General features: G+C 34.5%; 3 protein-coding genes across 7 annotated transcripts in view; 1 reads left to right on the top strand and 2 right to left on the bottom strand.

The window, feature by feature from the left end:
* Nucleotides 1-16,714, bottom strand: part of LOC128669119 (neurogenic protein mastermind-like) — a 120,890-nt gene that overhangs the window by 104,026 nt on the left and 150 nt on the right. The gene's annotated exons all lie outside the window — the stretch shown is intronic.
* Nucleotides 46-7,912, bottom strand: LOC128669112 (uncharacterized). 4 transcript variants are annotated; one of them, XM_053743605.1, is made up of 21 exons: nt 7,740-7,912; nt 7,117-7,250; nt 6,411-6,464; nt 6,126-6,176; nt 5,523-5,649; nt 5,413-5,448; nt 4,971-5,305; nt 4,646-4,859; nt 4,294-4,424; nt 4,083-4,213; nt 3,795-3,948; nt 3,423-3,605; nt 3,124-3,239; nt 2,487-2,722; nt 2,129-2,265; nt 1,837-1,955; nt 1,637-1,757; nt 1,425-1,556; nt 1,194-1,301; nt 764-972; nt 46-220 (listed from the first exon to the last, which is right to left on the bottom strand). In XM_053743605.1, the coding sequence occupies exons 1-21, from the start codon at nt 7,774-7,776 to the stop codon at nt 202-204; spliced, it is 2,784 nt and encodes a 927-aa protein (XP_053599580.1). In that variant the 5' UTR covers nt 7,777-7,912; the 3' UTR covers nt 46-201. The 4 variants fall into 4 exon arrangements, with proteins under 4 accessions (XP_053599580.1, XP_053599581.1, XP_053599582.1 ...); XM_053743606.1 differs by having other exon boundaries at nt 1,440-1,556; XM_053743607.2 differs by lacking the exon at nt 1,194-1,301.
* LOC128669111 (CAP-Gly domain-containing linker protein 1-like) lies at nt 8,240-16,151 on the top strand. 2 transcript variants are annotated; one of them, XM_053743604.2, is made up of 19 exons: nt 8,240-8,490; nt 8,745-8,854; nt 8,956-9,069; nt 9,437-9,523; nt 9,611-9,664; nt 10,350-10,416; nt 10,513-10,616; nt 10,795-10,966; nt 11,423-11,571; nt 11,787-11,917; nt 12,229-12,379; nt 12,677-12,859; nt 13,280-13,395; nt 13,470-13,717; nt 13,825-13,949; nt 14,037-14,158; nt 14,372-14,483; nt 14,735-14,974; nt 15,231-16,151. In XM_053743604.2, exons 1-19 carry the CDS (start codon nt 8,484-8,486, stop codon nt 16,035-16,037), a joined length of 3,099 nt encoding a protein of 1,032 aa, XP_053599579.1. In that variant the 5' UTR covers nt 8,240-8,483; the 3' UTR covers nt 16,038-16,151. The 2 variants fall into 2 exon arrangements, with proteins under 2 accessions (XP_053599579.1, XP_053599577.1); XM_053743602.2 differs by having other exon boundaries at nt 10,498-10,616.

Genomic DNA, 16,714 nt, shown 5'->3' with positions numbered 1-16,714 from the left:
CGTAGTGTGAAATCTACAACTTCCATAAATTAAAATATGTTACTAATTAATAAAATGTGTTATTTTTTTTATTAAAACGACACAAAAATTCATAAAAACTGCACTTTAGGTACACACACACAGACTACACTGACAAAATTTTAACTTCATATAATTTCGGGTCTCAGGTCAAAAGGTGCCATAATAAAATTTCGGTCCAATTTAGAAGAATAGATATTTCCTGCAACAAAAAATAAAAGTGATTGAAATTAAAATTAGAACATTTCCCATATATGTTATATGAAATGGGAATATATTTTTATATAATGTTGGTTTTAGCGACAATCAACATTACAATAACTTATTATAGATTGACGCTTTGAGAGATGGGATAAAAAGTACCGTCCAAATTGGTCGCTTTAAACGCAGTTTAATGCAAGCACTGCACCAGCGCACGTTTTCATTCCAGACAGTGGATCTGTTGCTGCTTTTACTCAATCCTCATGAGTAGCTTTTGGGTTTCATACGTTTAAAATCAGAAGTAGACCGGTAAACAAAGTTCCGTTTCGCTCAAACAAGAAATAGAAATGTGTAGCTATTAGAAATACATGCGGGAAGAAACGGAACGAGAGTGCTATCTTTGTCCCTGTGTACCGTATGGCCGGTTTCACAAGACTCAATCTGCCGCTTTGTGTGAGGTGGGTCGGGAAGGTGTATCTAATCTACTACCTCATTTGGATACGCTAGCCTGTAGTTTTTAGTTTTCTTTGTCTTTATGTATTACCGTTCCCGTCGGTTGCCGCCCGCGGCCAGCTCGTGCTCTAGCGCGGCGATCTTCTCCTCGTGGCGCGTGCGCTGCGCCTGCGCACGTCGCTGCTGCTCTTCCAGAGCCAGCACGATCTTCTCCAGCCGGTGGATCTGCTGCTGCTTGTTCTCCAGCGTCGTAAACAATTCTTGAATCTCGTCGGCTTTGGCTGCTATTTGTTTATTTACCTATGTAAATAATAACAGTATAAAGGGATGTGACTGTCAAAATGTCAAAATTAAAAGACTTACATATTTTTTTATTTCGATAAAATTTAAATAAATCTCCTTTTTTTTAGTAGAAGATAAATATTATAGACACATGTTTAGGTAATTTTAAGATCATTCGAAATTCGATATTCATGATAATAAAAAAAATATATACAAAAAAAAAAAAGATCACGTCTCACTTCATCTACAATTTTCATTCGATGCTCGAGGTCCTGTTGTAGCGCGGTCAGCTCGCGGCTTTGTTCTGTTTCCTTATTTTTCAACATGTTGATGAGTTCCTCGCGAACCTGCATACTCCGTTAAGTTTATAATTATACTACGTACATTAAAAACTGTTCTGGGGAATAAAACTAGGAGGTCAATTAATATAGGGACAATGCTCAAACAGATACTATGAAGGACAAAGTAACCTTTATAAATCTTGCCTGGGCACGTGATGTCTTGTCTTGCTCCTCGAGCTGTTGCTCCTTTTGCAACAACATTTCGTTTAATTCCTCCTTTTGATGAACCGCTTCTAGAAGACCCATTCTAAGCTTCATTATCTAATAAAATAATTATATTTTATTATTTTCGCATAGTTCGTCTTCATCAACAATATTTTACTACATGTTGCCAAATATACCTCTTGTTGCAATTCTTGGTAGCTTGCACCATTAGTGTTACCATCTTGACATTTCGCCATAGTTTGCTTGTGGGCTTGTAGGTCATGCACGTACTGTTCATATTGGATTACCTTTTGTTCACTACAAATAACAATAATATTAATTTATGTATAATACCTCTGGTGCTATTTAGTAATTAGAAGTTGACAGTAGTAATTACTTCAGTTTTATGTTTTTTGTCAATTCTCTCGTCTGAATCTGCATCTTGGCTATTATTTCTTCTTTGCTCAGTAGCTCGGCAGCCAGTTTCTGTTGCATGCCTACTTTGTTCTCGGATTCCTGTGAAATACGATTTTACTACTGTAACTTTGTTATCTTGATGGTGATGCAAAAAATACATCAGGTATGTAAGACTGGAAGTAAAAAAAATGAGAAGTGTGATTTTCAAACATTCGAGAAGGCATTGTACGAGTTATTTTATCGAATCTCGAAGAAACTATTGAAAATATTACCGTTATCTTCGTAAGTGTTTCCAAAAATCTGACTTTTTCCCTCTTACAAGCAGTTACTTCATCTTCTGTTATCCGTAAAGTCTCTTTAGTAGCTTGAAGTTCTGCCCATAAGTCCATTTCTCTTTCAGTTGGTAAATCTAAAAGAATGACATTTCCGAAAATATGGCTTTCAACACATGTAATAAAATAATAAAAACATATAATAAATTTGTTCTTTCTTTGTGTACATATACAGAAAAATAAATAACCACAATGGGTCATTAATATAGTGTAATCAACAACAAATATTTTAGCCAGGATGTTTATAATGCAACCTGTAAAATAAAAATTTATGAACCTACAATCTCATATTTTTTACCTGGGTTAGGTATACTTTCTTCTAGTTCAGTTACTTTCGTTTTTAATTCTTCGATAGTCCTATTCTTTTCCTCGAGAGTTCGCTGTGCAGCTTCTTTTTGCTGAACCTCTGCTTCCGTTAATTTCTGTTGTTCTTCTAAAGAGTGTCTTAAACTTTTTAATTGTTCCTTTAACTCTTGTATTGTCGTCTTGTGTTGGCTGGTCATATTTTCAATTTGCTCTTTAAGTTCAACTATTCTGTAAACAATTGAAACAAAATCACATTGAATTTTTACTTGCTTACATATTATTATGCTAAGTAATAAGTCCTCCGCCCAGTCTGTCTGTTTGCGATAAATTAAAAAAATAATACACGGAGTTTCATGAGTTTTTCACACCTCAATCACACTATGTATTGAAGAAAACTTAATCAAAATATTAATGAAAGGATGATTCCGGAAGGAAGCTTTAGGTGTTTATTAAGTTTTTACTAGAGCGAAGCCGGAACAGGCCGCAAAACATTATATTTTGTAAAATAATTAGTATCGTGATGTTAATTCAATAAAATATAAAATAATATATGAAGAAATATAGTTATTTTTTGTTTATCTTTGCAGAGTTTATTAGTATAAAATAACATGTCTATTATATGTACATACTCAGTCTGTAGTGAGTCACGCTGGTGAGCTATTTGACTGCTTGCCAATTCGCCAGTCTTCAGCGATTCTTTCAGTTTTCTTGCCCGAGCTTCCAATTGGACCTCGCGTTGTCGACTCTAAAATGAAATTGTCAACTTCGATATTATTTAAATTATTATTGTTAAAAGAGTCATTGGTTTAGAAGCTTTATGACAATATCTCTAAGATGTGATATGTAATGTCCAATAGGACTTGATCACGATTGATTTAAGTTTCAATATCAAATAAATAAAAAATTTATACTATCGGTAGGTACCGACCTGATCCTCCAAAGATTTCACAGTCCCCGTGAGGCTAGAGATACTGGCCTCAGCTTCTCGCAGCTGGCGATCCATTTTTGCGACACGAATGCGGACCTGACGAAGCTGAGACTCCGAGGTCGCTAGCTTCTCTTTCAGCCCTTGTTTTGCAGCTCTCTCCTCGTCCAGTTCACGACGTGTATCCTGTGTTAATTTGAAATATGAATTATCCGTGCTGTCATTCCGCTCCCTGTTTTGGGATAAAATGCTTGTATCCAAGTCAAATGAAAAAGTTAGAAGAGGTCGAATAATAAAATCACATGGATCCACACAAACTTAATTTATATAGTTCTTTTAAAAATTGAATACTCCATTCAAGTTATACCTATTTACCTCTAAAACTCTGGCAGTATCAGTTTCTGCTCTAATTTCGCGCATTTCGCTGACAATAACTGCACGCGATTCCAAATCCTGACGCAAACGTGCAATCTCGCGCACCAAAGACTCGCCTATAGTTATCAACATATTCCGTTCTCTACTTGCTCGTCTGAAAAGTAATGACTTTTTAGAAGATTTGGTATACTTAGAAAACTGTTATTATCATTAAGTATCTATTTATGATCCGAAGCTCAGAAATAATTTAAAATAAAATTTATTAAATACAGTAAGCAGATTCTTTACTTGGAAAGTTGCGTGAGCGTATCCAAAGCGCTGTCAGCTCGACTCTTGTATTCTCGAAGGGCCTCGCACAGTTCAAGCCCTTGAGCATTGTATTGCGCTATTCTTTCAAAACCCTCCCCACTTCCAATTTCCTGTTAGGGGGAAATAATGTTTACATAAAAGATGAAACTATAAATGATGGTGCAACATGATAAAAAATTGTAGAGCTTACGTTTTTATCGATGAGGTCTTTAACCCAATCAATCAGTTCTTGACGAGCTGTAAACGACTGAAGACATAGATCGGACAGCTGAGCAGGAACTTTCAACACTTTGTTCTCCAAGTCTTCTAAAGCGACTTCATCTGAAAAAGAGGTAGAGTCCAAGGTTTATATTTTAAATCGTTGTTCTAATTGGCTGAGCAATTTATGCTAATCTGTAAGGTTGTGGAGTTTATTTCCAAGGAATATAAGATTCTGGATAGTACTCAGGCATAACAACACGAGTGGAACACCTTGTCAGACTGACAATCTGCCAGATTAAATACCAAATCTATTGCGGGTCCTACGCCCTTACAGTATTCACCTATGGGTGCGACAGTGTTGATCATCTCTATGGCGCCGTCGGTCATGGAGGAGGAGGCAGCGTCGCGGCACAGTTGAGACACCTCGTCTGTCGCCCAGTCCGCCACATTGAACACCACCAGCTCTTGCGGGTCGCCGCCGCCGGCCAAAAGACCTTCGCGCGTCATGCGCTCCCGCAAACTACGCAGGCAATCGAATATTTCAAGTACTGCTTGCTGAAAATAAAAATAAAAGTCCTTATTATCTTTTATTTTATATAGAGCTTAATTCATCTTTTGTGTCATACTTTCAATAAAAGCGACAGAAAAGAAATTAATTGTACATACTTGTTTCAGATCCAACTCTTTTTTCATCCGATGGAACTGCCTCTGTTTCGTGGTATAGAGCGATTTTATATCTTCGTCATCTTTTGCTGCATGTACGATCTGGCTGTTTGAAACTGGTATGGAGCTCCGTATATTAGAGGGTGGCTTGATGTTGCTTGGGGCCGTGCGCGGGGTGGTGGGCCTGCTGACGGGGCCGCGCGGCGTGGCGGGGCGGCTGCTGGAGTGACCTGGAGTGGTGGGTCGGCTCGCCGCCCGTGGCGTCTGAGGCCGGGACGAGGTCTTTGGTGTTTGCGGACGTGATTTCACCGGACTTTGAGGGCGACTCACTAGAGGCTCTAAAATTTAATTCATATAAGTAATCATAATAAATGGCAAGAATACCTAACGCTAACATTTTCATCGCAACCACTACGAGTAAATAACGAATAAAAAAAATTCTTACCGCTTTTTTGTTCTTGACTCTCTTGATGCGCATTTTCTGCAAAAGTTTAACAAACCAATTTAGAAATGAAATAATTTCCAGTGAAAAAGGTATAAAATCGCAAAATATACCTAAGGTATCAGTTTCGCTATTCCTCTCTATGACAAAGCTCTCTCTAACGTGTACTAGGTCCGCGTTGAAATCCTCTGCTATAGTGTTATTATTTGGGTAGCTATTATCTTGGGATGTTGCTGGGGTCTGAAAACAGGTACATAATAGGTCACTTTAATTTTGTACTTTTCTTATTTTTGTAAACTAATATTATTGAATTTCTATTTAAATTCAAAATTCTTTATTCAATTTAGGATGATATACATCACTTATTGACGTCAAAAAATTACTTAACTACTACCGGCTTCCAAAGCGCCGATGAAGAAGGCGCAACAAACTTCATCGCAGCCTTTTCTCCAAGGACGTCAATTAACAAATATAGGTCTTATATCTATCGAACATCAAAACCTTCCACATCATTAATTGATGAAATCGAAATTCATTGAGTGGTTTTTAGGTTTATCGCATTTAGTCGTTTTTCAATGGTCTAGATGAAAGTTGAGACTACATAATATATCTAAATTTGTGCATTTGTAGTGTCAATTTTCAATCCTATCAATATTTTCTTAAGTAATGGAAGTAATTGATTTTATAAAGATAATGATGACTTCCGAAATACTTACTACAAACACTTCCAACGTAGGAACTATCACACTTTCTGCACTTGGATTTATCTGAAATAAATTTAATTGTACGATTTGAAATTATTTAACAACCTACCAATTGCTTTGTCTGCTATTCTGTTTAACACATGCTTCTGAATAATTTTCAATCTTATCTCTAAACCTTACAAAAGAAACTAAAGAAAATGGATACATTGAATTTCGATTAATACAATTTCATGAAAAACGCGTCCCTGATCTTCGCGGGATTTATAATTATTATTAAGTTATTTAAAAAAGAAATACCTTGACTTCAATCTTTGAATCGGTCCTTATAGGGCGTTGAGTTTGACTTTTAACCTGTTAAAAATAATTATAATCATGGTATATAGATTAAGTAGTAATTTCCACTATAGACTAGAGTCTAGATTCTACAGTTAACAACGATGGGCAGGCATGGTCGAAATGACTATATACCATGATCTCGGTTACTACCATACCATTTAATTACTCTTTTTTACTATTCTGAGGTAATAACACAGAATATAAATCCCAACGGATGTATATGTACTTATATTCACTTCTGAATGCTATGGTGTAAGACGGTGCAAACCAGGATATTCAATAGAAGATATAATATCCTGATTACGTCATTTTATAGGACTAGATGGTGCAAGGGGATCCGCTCCCGTGGGAATTTTGAGTTAAAATATAGCCTATAGTAATATTGGATAATGTACCTTTCTAATAGTGAAAAAAAATTTGAAATGGTTAGGTACTTTTGGAGATTACTCGCCTCTAACATACAAACTCACAAACGCTCTTTTTATAATAATAATATAGATATAGGGGAGCATACAAAGACAATCCTAGATATATTATATTCACATAGTTTCTTAGGTCTTATAAGATGCGTCGAAAGCTATAAACACGTCAGCATTACAGATTACTAGGGAACGAGCGCTCGTCTTAAGGCCTCCATGACCGTACCATGACACCCTAGTTAACAGACCTTTCCTATGATATTCCTGGATGGGGACTGCCTCTGCGAAGGTTGCTGCGTGAGGTTGCGGTTGGTGGCGTTGCGTGCGGCGCGCGCGGCCGACGCTGCGGTGGGCCGGGGCGTCAGTCGGGGAAGCGGCACACCTTCACAATTGTATTTCAAATCCAATCAACAGTAAATAGAATACAAAGCATGATTGTGATGGCTTGCTGACATTAAAAAACGAACGGAGTGGAGGATTAAAAGCTTTCTCCTAAAGCGGACCCTGGGCTCCGACTCTTGCCGGAATAACCATGAGATAGAATTACAGTAACTGACCAAAAGTTTTGATGTTGAAAATTGTATATACCTACTTAAATTGTACTATTTCTAGTAAACAAATAATTGAACTTATCATTGTTCCTGAATAAATAAATTGATAAAAAAATAAATGGAAGCACTCAACCCTATGAATATTATCATCAAATGCCGGATGGGGATTTTTGAAGATTCGACTTCTGAAAACGTTTACAAACGGCTAGTAATTAAAAGAATAACCTACGTTCTGGAATTGAGTAAGCGTAAGTAACTAGATAGGTATCTAAGTACATATATCTTAGCTAGCTACAACACTTGGCTTACTGTACACTTACTAGATTTTTCCTTTTGCGGTCTGGCGGTACTCGCCATTATGACAATGTTGTCACCGAAACAATCTTGTACTGATTTTTGTAAAAGTTGAATCAAAACGTTTTCAATTTTGTTGTTATAATTTTCCGTAAAATTATGTGAGTGACATAGTATCTGACTTCTATAAGATTCTAAATTTAAAACTAATAGATAATAGAGATTTGATTGTCTTTGATAAGTACTACCTACTTTTTTTCTGCCCCACCTCACATTGATGCCTCACATAAAATCTCATAAAATAGATCCATGTAAAATAAAAAAATGTGGTTCATATATGAAAAGAACATTTTCCCTGTTATGTGTTTATCGGAGTACATACTCATTTCAAATTCATATTTCTATATCTTTTCTTCAGTCTTCGATCATAGATCAACAAAAAATATCTCAGAGATTATACAAAAATTAGATACTGGTCTTCAATGAATAATCTAGATTTTATGAATGTTACTTCAGATGACTTCTGGGAATTCGTCACTATTTATGTCACAGAATATTTATTAACACCAATTTTTTTTACTTTAGGCATATTTAAATTACATAAATTGTGAAAAATTGTCAAATAAATGGTTAAATAAATTGTTAAATTTTCTCAGTGCCACCAAAATGGTTATGGATTTTATCAGTTGATGGGCACCTGAATCTGCAAATTGATAAAATTATAAATTCTACTAGTTAATGTGTCGATTAGAAATAGCTGGGTACTAAGGATGCAAGGTTATTATGATACTTTTTATTAATAATAATTTCTATTTTTTTATATAACTATTTCTGTTTTTTTTTCAAATGTAAATACCTAGTTGTGTCCTGTTGCTTTAACCAACCAACAATTTACCGAAACAATTGACTAGGTAGCGTTTGCAAAAAATGCCAAAAAGGGATGCAATATATCTATTGCCAAGTAAAAAGCAGTGTGTTTGAGAACCTGACATTCATCCTGTTTATTAAATCAATGTTTATTTTCATTTCAGATACCGCAGACACAAAAACAGGGGGCAAATGTCGTATTCCTCAAAGGCTCCCGCCGAATAGGACAAGGACATCGCTTCTCAGAGCGAAACCTCAGAACGTGGAGAATACGGTTCAATAATTTTATTATACTTACCTTATTAATTTCTGTAGTGCAGGTTGCGCTATAGCCTAGTGTTTTATTTGAAATATTTTAATTGTTTGTTGACATAGCCTCCACGACCCAAGTCCGCCAATAGAGCAAAAGATGACATGATCCAGGGCAGACTAACTCACCCCAACACACCCCGTACGAACCGACATGAAAGGGAAAGGCCACCCCTTAAAGTAAGTAATTAAAATAATCTATCGTATCCGTCTGTATACAGATCGCCAAATATATGGTATTTAGGGTTGTGTAACAAACTGTAAAAACGTTGATTTTCTCAAGAACACCTTGATATCAAATTCACGGTTCTACGGCTTCTTTTATCTGAGAAAACTATAGTATTTGTAAGTAAACGCGATGAAAAGATGTGACTTTTTAAGTTATTTCACAAGATAACATAGGGTACTTACCTACTTCTCTAGGCTAGAAGTAAAGGCTTACCATAGACAAAATACAATTAATGAAATATATAATAATTGAATACATAAGGAAAAATACTTAAGAGAACCCACAGAATGATTAAACTGACAGTTGATTGAATTTCAGAGACCGTCCACAATACCGAGAAGGATTGTAAACGAGGGTAACCCGAACAAGGGTCGACCAGTAATCACTGTGCCGATTGCATCTGGGGTCTGAGCATTTCACTCATATTAATATTATTACATTTCAATTTTTCGTCTATGTAATAAATGAATAATTGAGAATATATATTTTCAGAAGGGACATGGAAGGACTACATCTTATAAAATCGCCACTGGTCTCCCTGATCAGGTAGATATTTAGATATTTCTAATCTTACGTATGTATATCTGAGTTGCACCTAATTTATTGTCAATGTAAAAGTTTGTATGTTTGCACGTTAGATAGGTACATTTTCTGTACTCTTGAGTATTTCTGAGGTCTCTAAATTTCTTCCAAAGTTTTACATCTACACCAGTATGATTAAATAAATAAATATATATATTAGGACAAATACACAGATTGAGCTAGCCCCAAAATAAGTTCGAGACTTGTGTTATGGGATACTAACTCAACGATACCTATATATTATAACAAATACATATATAGATAAACATCCAAGACCCAATCAGAAAAAGATCATTTTCCATCATAATGGAAAATGACCGGTCGGGTCATGACCCGACCGGAGTTCGAACCCGGTACCTCTCGGTTCAGTGGCAAGCACTTTACCACTGCGCCACCGAGGTCGTCAAACTAGAATTTCTCATAACTAGAACTTTTTATACGAAATAACTATCTCCCATGAGTAGATATGTATAAGAATAAATACTTAGGTAAGTACATACATTTTCAGTAATATCATTCTCACCCAATCTCGAGCTATCTAACCCTAGTCATAAAAAAAATTAAGCTAAGCTAAAATATGTTTTGTCATAACAGGGTAAGTACATTATTGTTTATTTAGTTATACTTACCTGTATTATGTAATTTTCAGGAAACAATTAAAAAATGCGAGGATCTGGAAGTATGTCAAAGCGAATTCGGTTACATTGATGATCTAGGTGCTCCTAAGTATTATTAAGTTACATTCAAATAAAATATTACAGAAGTACTTTCTTGATAACATAGTTAAATTATTGTAGTTAAATATTTTCCAGAATCAATAACATCCCCTAGCGACAGGGCGATGCAACTAAAAATAAAGTGGGAAGATAGAATAATACATTTTGAGAAGTTAAAAAATGAACTCTTTGTACGACAGGTAATTAATTACCATAGGTATAGTCACAATCGATAATTTAATGATGCATTGATACTTATAATCGCAGTAAATAATATTTATTGTATAGTAAATTTGAATCGTGAATATATAGTTTTTACTCACAAAATACATTTGAGTATATAAAACATACATTAAAATGTATGGTTTTAATTAACAGAGGGACTTGCTGGAAGCGTACGCAAGTTTGAGAGGCATCCACCAGAAGTTGGCGGAGGCGGGACACAAGGCGGTGTTGCCGTCAGCTGAGGACCTAAGGATCATGAATGTGTCCAACATGAGCCCGAACCAGCTGTTGCAACTCTGCGCCAACTCTGACGGGAAATCGCAAGGTATGTAAATAATAAGTGTGGTTATATTGTCAAGCCACGTGTGTGGTTATATGATAGCGCCGCACTAAAAAAATTACATTTCAATTTTGAAAATTTGGCTTAGAACTTACAACCCGCCATCTGCCTGTCGTCTATCTATATGCTGTGCTGCTCATAAGACTGGAGGATATGGAGTATTTCTATTCTAGTGCGGATCTGAATAGTAAAACGAAACGTCATGAACGTGTCCAACTGGAGTCGGAGCTGCATCTTTGTGCCACCGAGATGGCGAGAACGTATCAAAATATATACGTATATCGATACTCTGACGGATATATTTATCATCTTTCTGTTTTTAATCGTTTTATATTTGTTCATTGACTATATTTTTAATCGTTTTATGTTTGTTCATTGACTATATGTCAATGAACAAACATAAAATGATTAAAAACTGACGAAAAGTACTTATATTTTCAGAGGTTCGTCCTTTATCTCCAAAACCGATGTCTATTGACGTAAACAGATTATATAACTTACCTTCAAAATTAGTGGCTCACTGTGAGCATACGTTAACGAAGAGAAAAGAAATTATAGACTGGTTTGAATCTCTAAAGAAACAAGAAAAGGTAAGAAATCAAAATGTAAACCTGGCCGTCTTATTCATAAAATTTAATTCTGTAGTGGTCAGATCACTAATTATTTTACTGCAAAATTTCACTTTCACTATCATATACCTAAGGTATATTTAAGATGCATTTCAGATCCTAGTCTTTGTCTATGTTTTTTTGCGACGATACGGTTTAATTTGAACAAATAAACATTTTATAATGGCTATTTACAGGGTATATCTATGAGCAAATTATCAAAGAAATTAAACGAGTTCAGTGCAGAAAACGACATTCTTCATTGCAATCTAGTTGTAACTAAAGATGAATTTTACAATGAACTCAATGATATTATAGAAGTCATAAGGTAAGCTATAAGTGCGAAATTCCTTAATAAAAAATGTTACCATAAAATTGTAAAATATCAAGAGGAAATAAAAACCAACTTATATGGAAACTGGAAAAATTACATATGACCCCACCTCAATAATTTGACAATTTCTTCAATTTATTTGAAATGAGCATGAATAGGCATTTTTTGGGTTTGCGTGTACTTACTACCTATACCTCATCCTTGCTCACCATTAGGCAAGATTTGGGGTCAAACTCACTCTCATTCATAAACAAACTTAGTGGTTTACGAGTATGATAATCTCCACAACACGCTATTGGTTTCAGAAAAGGTATGAATGACACCGTAGCCATGCAGTTGCGTTCTGAAGAGATGATGTATGCGTTGTCTGAGTTGAGCGCCAAGAACGATGATCTTAAGAAGAAAATAGTGGCTAATGATCACTTTAGGTCGCAGAACAATAGATACAAAGTTGAGGTAAAATACCAACTTAAAAACATATATAAAGATACGCTAATTATATAGATTCGGATAACTACTTATTAAACATGACTTGTCTAAAGAACACTCTGTACCATTTTCTTACAGAATTTTACAATGTAAGTAGATTAAGTAGTTGTAGTTGGAAAAAAAAACAGCTATACAAACAACATGACCACAATTTTACGAATGTAAATATTTTTGTTTTTCAGAATTATATATTCTGAAAAACAAAAATATTCACATTTGTAAAAATTTGGTTGCACCTATCTTGCATCTGTGTACATTCAACAGGAATTGGAGAGGGAACTGAAGGAGGAGCATTCCAAAAAGATGATGTTGAGGGAAAGGTTAAATAAGGCAGAGGGACAAGTTAAAATCAATTTGGAGAAAGCTTCTCAACTGGAAGCTACGCTGGAACAGGCTCGTGCGCAAACAAGAACACTGGAGAGGACCGTACAGCATTTACATGAGCAGGTATTACTTGGTGATGTTACAAATATTCTATTGTGACTTTTGGGACACCAGACAAGTTATTACAGCATGGAAATCATCGGTTACCTAACTAATCGGTTAAATAACTCTGTACAATTCTGTGCAACCCCACACAATGGTAAACTTCAAATAATTTTAAATCAAACAATGCTTATAATAACGAAGCGTAATTCTGCACAGACAAAATGTAGTCATTAAATTGAAGAATAAGGTTATATTAAATATCACTTAGATACGATTAGTAATTGTTTAAAAAATAGAAATCCCTACCATCTTAATTTCCAATGTATCATTCTCTAGACGCTTCCCAGGTATTACTTCTAAGCACTATATATAAGTAGTTGTTCATCGAATTACATGTTACGCATTATAACAAAAAATGTTAAATTTTACTAATTACAGAATGAAAAGTTGCAAGTTGATTTTGATAAAGAATTAGGCAAATTAACTGCGTCAATTAAAGAGAATACTGAGCATTTAGAAGAAATAGCAGACGCTCGAGAAAAGCTCCAAATCGAGTAAGTATATGGACAAACGTTACAAACTACAAAATTGACTACCTACAAGATTTTAAAGTAATTTATCTTTGTAGAAAAGAACACTTGGAAAAGCGTATAGAAGATTTATCGGCTTATTACAATGAATCATTAGAGAATTTGAAGAGTGAAATGAATACGAACGTGGTGAAATTAATAGAAACAGACGAAAGGTACCAATTAGAGATGAACGAAAAAAGAAAGTTAGAAGACAAGATATCATCCCTCTGCGCCCAGCTGCTGGAGTCCGAGTTGAAGTACAAGGATCTGCAAAAGATCTTGGAGGATAATGAGGAACGTTCATGTTAGTATATACTACATACATAATTATATTCATATTTACTTATTTTATTAACGATTGCATTTTATTTTTAAGCATATTTAGTCAGCTTTTAAAAATTTGTTTTTAAGGTAAATTCAATGTCAGCCAAAAGGAGCTCGAATCTACAAAATATGATTTAAATATAGCAGAACGTGAAATTGCTGATTACAAGAGCAGACTGTCAACCCAAAATGAACAAATACGAGAATTAGAGGTACAAATCCATTATTTTGTTATATTGTGTGTAGTCATAAATATTTCAAAAACTATAGAATTCACTGTGTTTTTTAATTAATTTTAGCAAAAATGTAAAGAGTCTCACGAGTTGCAGGAAAGTTTGAAAAGCGAATTGATTTTCAAAGAAGATTGCATCAAGGAATTAGAAAAGAAAGCAAAGCATTTCGAACAGCAATTGCATGATAGGTACGTTCATATACCCATGAATACTTAATAATTAGACTTAATAATTATATATATAAGAATAAGAAATACCATAAGAAAAACTTAAAATTTATAGCATGTATTTGGCTGTAATTTCAAGAAAGTCTCGTGGGGTTTATGTAAGTGTACTATCGATAGGTTCATAATGATTATAAAACAAGACTTATGTAAATTCATTATTTACTATATTTATAGCAAGTCAAAAATTACCACTTATGAAGAGGAACTTACAGCTCTAAGAAATCAGCTTAATCGTTTACACGAAGATTTTGGCGAATTCGAAAATATCAGTGACTTGTTAGAAATGGTAACGTAATTTTTTTGCTGTAGCTAGGTACCTATACTCTCCCGGCTTAAACTTTAACATTAGAGAAATAAGTTGCTCTGTGCAAATGAAACATTTTTAAAACTGTTTTCTTCTTACACACTTAGATAACAAGGTACATGCTTAGTTTACTTAAGTAAGTACTGTAACTACAATATTGTTTCTTTTTTGTTTATTTCAAAGTGTGTTTAAAGACAAATGCATTCGTTTTTAATTAGATTTAATTTCATTAGGTAAGTCAACAAAAAGAAAAATTAATGGAAGCCACACGACAACATGAGGAGTTGATAGAACTGTTACAAAGTAAAGATATGGATTTGGAGCGCCAGACGGCGGACCTGGCGCTGAAAGAGTCTCAGCTGGAAAAGAAGAATGATATTATACAGATGCTCTCTGGAAAGGACGACGAACAGGCTAACATCATCAAATTGCTTCGGAATAGTCTGGAAATGAGATCTCAGGCAGATTCTGAAGTAAGTTGAAGAAATTTTCGAATGAGATAGGATCTCAAATGAACAAGATATAAGTTATTTAGATTGATTTAAGAAATATTCAGCGTTCCTGTAATATATATCTCATTGTTATAAATATGTAGGTACATTAATATAATGTCATCAATATTATTCTAGCAACTTATTTACTTAAGTAGTATCAAGGCAGTATCAAAGGAGTATCCAAATATAAATGTATTTTTTGACAAGTTAATTGACATTAAATAAATATTTGCAGTTTCAACAAAAACTTGTGGAAAAGAATACAGAAATAGATAAACTAATAACTTCATTAGAAACTAGAAAGCAACAAATAGCAGAATTCGAAAAAATAATTATGACTCTCGAAGAGCAAGGACGAAAAGCTAATATTCAAATATCAAATCTGGAAACCATTATTTTAACCTTGGAGGAACAATCACGAAAAGACACTTCACAAAAGAGAAAAGATCAGGAAAAGATGGCTGCCCTGGAAAGTAAAATTCAAGAATATGAATCTTACTTTACCCATCACCAAAATAAACGCCAACATGACATACCTACACCTTCGGATACCTTGGATAATTTAATTAAACTTCTTGAGAATGAAATTGGGGTGCCTTTAGAAACTGATTCAACTTATATTAAGGATTCTGATAACAAGGATTATATGAATAAAAAAAAAATTGACGGTGACCGTAAGCATCGTGACAAAAATGAAAGAGTTGATGGAGAACCTCCGCTGTATTCAGAACCATCACCTCCAAAGTCAGTAATCAGGAATTTTGGAATACACTGTCTAGGCTCAAACGATGAAAATTATGCTGGAGACAGTCTCGATCGTAAAAAAGCAATCACTAATATGGACTTGCAAAAATTTGCTATTCCAGACACTGGTATGAGAACCTTTGGTACCTTACCAGGTAATAAGGAGTTTAATCCTATTAAGGTCACGACGTCTCCTAAAAAAAATATAGCACCAAGAAACTTAGGAATGTTTTCACCTGATAAACTCCAAGAAGACAAGAAATATAAAATGTTCAAACTAGCTGGACATAGACTTTGAATTGTCTTGCTGTTGTTGTATAAATGTTTCAAACTATGGTAATAATTTGCTTGTCCTTAACACTTACATAGATGAGAATTTTTTAATATACCTAGTCTATGTATAAAAACTATTACTTTTTATTTTTTAAAACCCTCAAAATCTTTTTACAACATTGTTTGCTATTAACTACCTACCCATATTAACTTTAGCGGCGCCCCGGGGCTTCGCACCGTGAGAAGTTCAGGATAAAAAGTAACCTATGTTCACCAAAACATTATACCTCAGCATTTTTACCGTGTATCAAATTTTATTTAAATCTGTTCAGTACATTGAGCGTGCGATTACCTAACTTCTAACGAACACCCTTACAAACTCACATCTAAAATTTCACATGTAATATAAGGACGAGATTAAGAATAGGCGTGTATTTCTTTGTATTTTAAAGGGATACATTTAAAAACGTGAAAAAGTATTTTGATTTAGCTGTATTATTAAGTGTAGTTCTAAATAATCAATTTCAAATTATTATAAATTTTAGGTCCCTACCTCACAAAAAACTTGAATCTCCCAATGATTTTGTAATGTATTCTTCTTTTCGAGTGTTTTTTATTCAAGTCTTCTAAAGGCGTCTGACATGACTCCCGACTACCAATCGTATCGAATACAAAAACTCGTTTTCCCCTGGGATCAGAAAT

This window comes from Plodia interpunctella, chromosome 4, assembly GCF_027563975.2.
Source record: "Plodia interpunctella isolate USDA-ARS_2022_Savannah chromosome 4, ilPloInte3.2, whole genome shotgun sequence".
In the NCBI taxonomy this organism is placed as follows: domain Eukaryota; kingdom Metazoa; phylum Arthropoda; class Insecta; order Lepidoptera; family Pyralidae; genus Plodia; species Plodia interpunctella.
The sequence above is the reverse complement of the archived record's forward strand: the minus strand, read 5'-3'. Positions and strand labels throughout refer to the sequence as shown.

What these genes read in the sequence shown, in the direction of transcription:
- LOC128669112 (XM_053743605.1), bottom strand. Translation starts at nt 7,776, where the DNA reads ATGGCGAGTACCGCCAGACCGCAAAAGGAAAAATCTA. An exon ending in ACCGCAAAAGGAAAAATCTA is followed by an intron (nt 7,251 to 7,739) that starts GTAAGTGTACAG and finishes ACAATTGTGAAG; the next exon opens with GTGTGCCGCTTCCCCGACTG. An exon ending in ACAAAAAACATAAAACTGAA is followed by an intron (nt 1,758 to 1,836) that starts GTAATTACTACT and finishes TGTTATTTGTAG; the next exon opens with TGAACAAAAGGTAATCCAAT.
- LOC128669111 (XM_053743602.2), top strand. An exon ending in CGAGAAAAGCTCCAAATCGA is followed by an intron (nt 13,396 to 13,469) that starts GTAAGTATATGG and finishes TTATCTTTGTAG; the next exon opens with AAAAGAACACTTGGAAAAGC. An exon ending in AACAAATACGAGAATTAGAG is followed by an intron (nt 13,950 to 14,036) that starts GTACAAATCCAT and finishes AATTAATTTTAG; the next exon opens with CAAAAATGTAAAGAGTCTCA.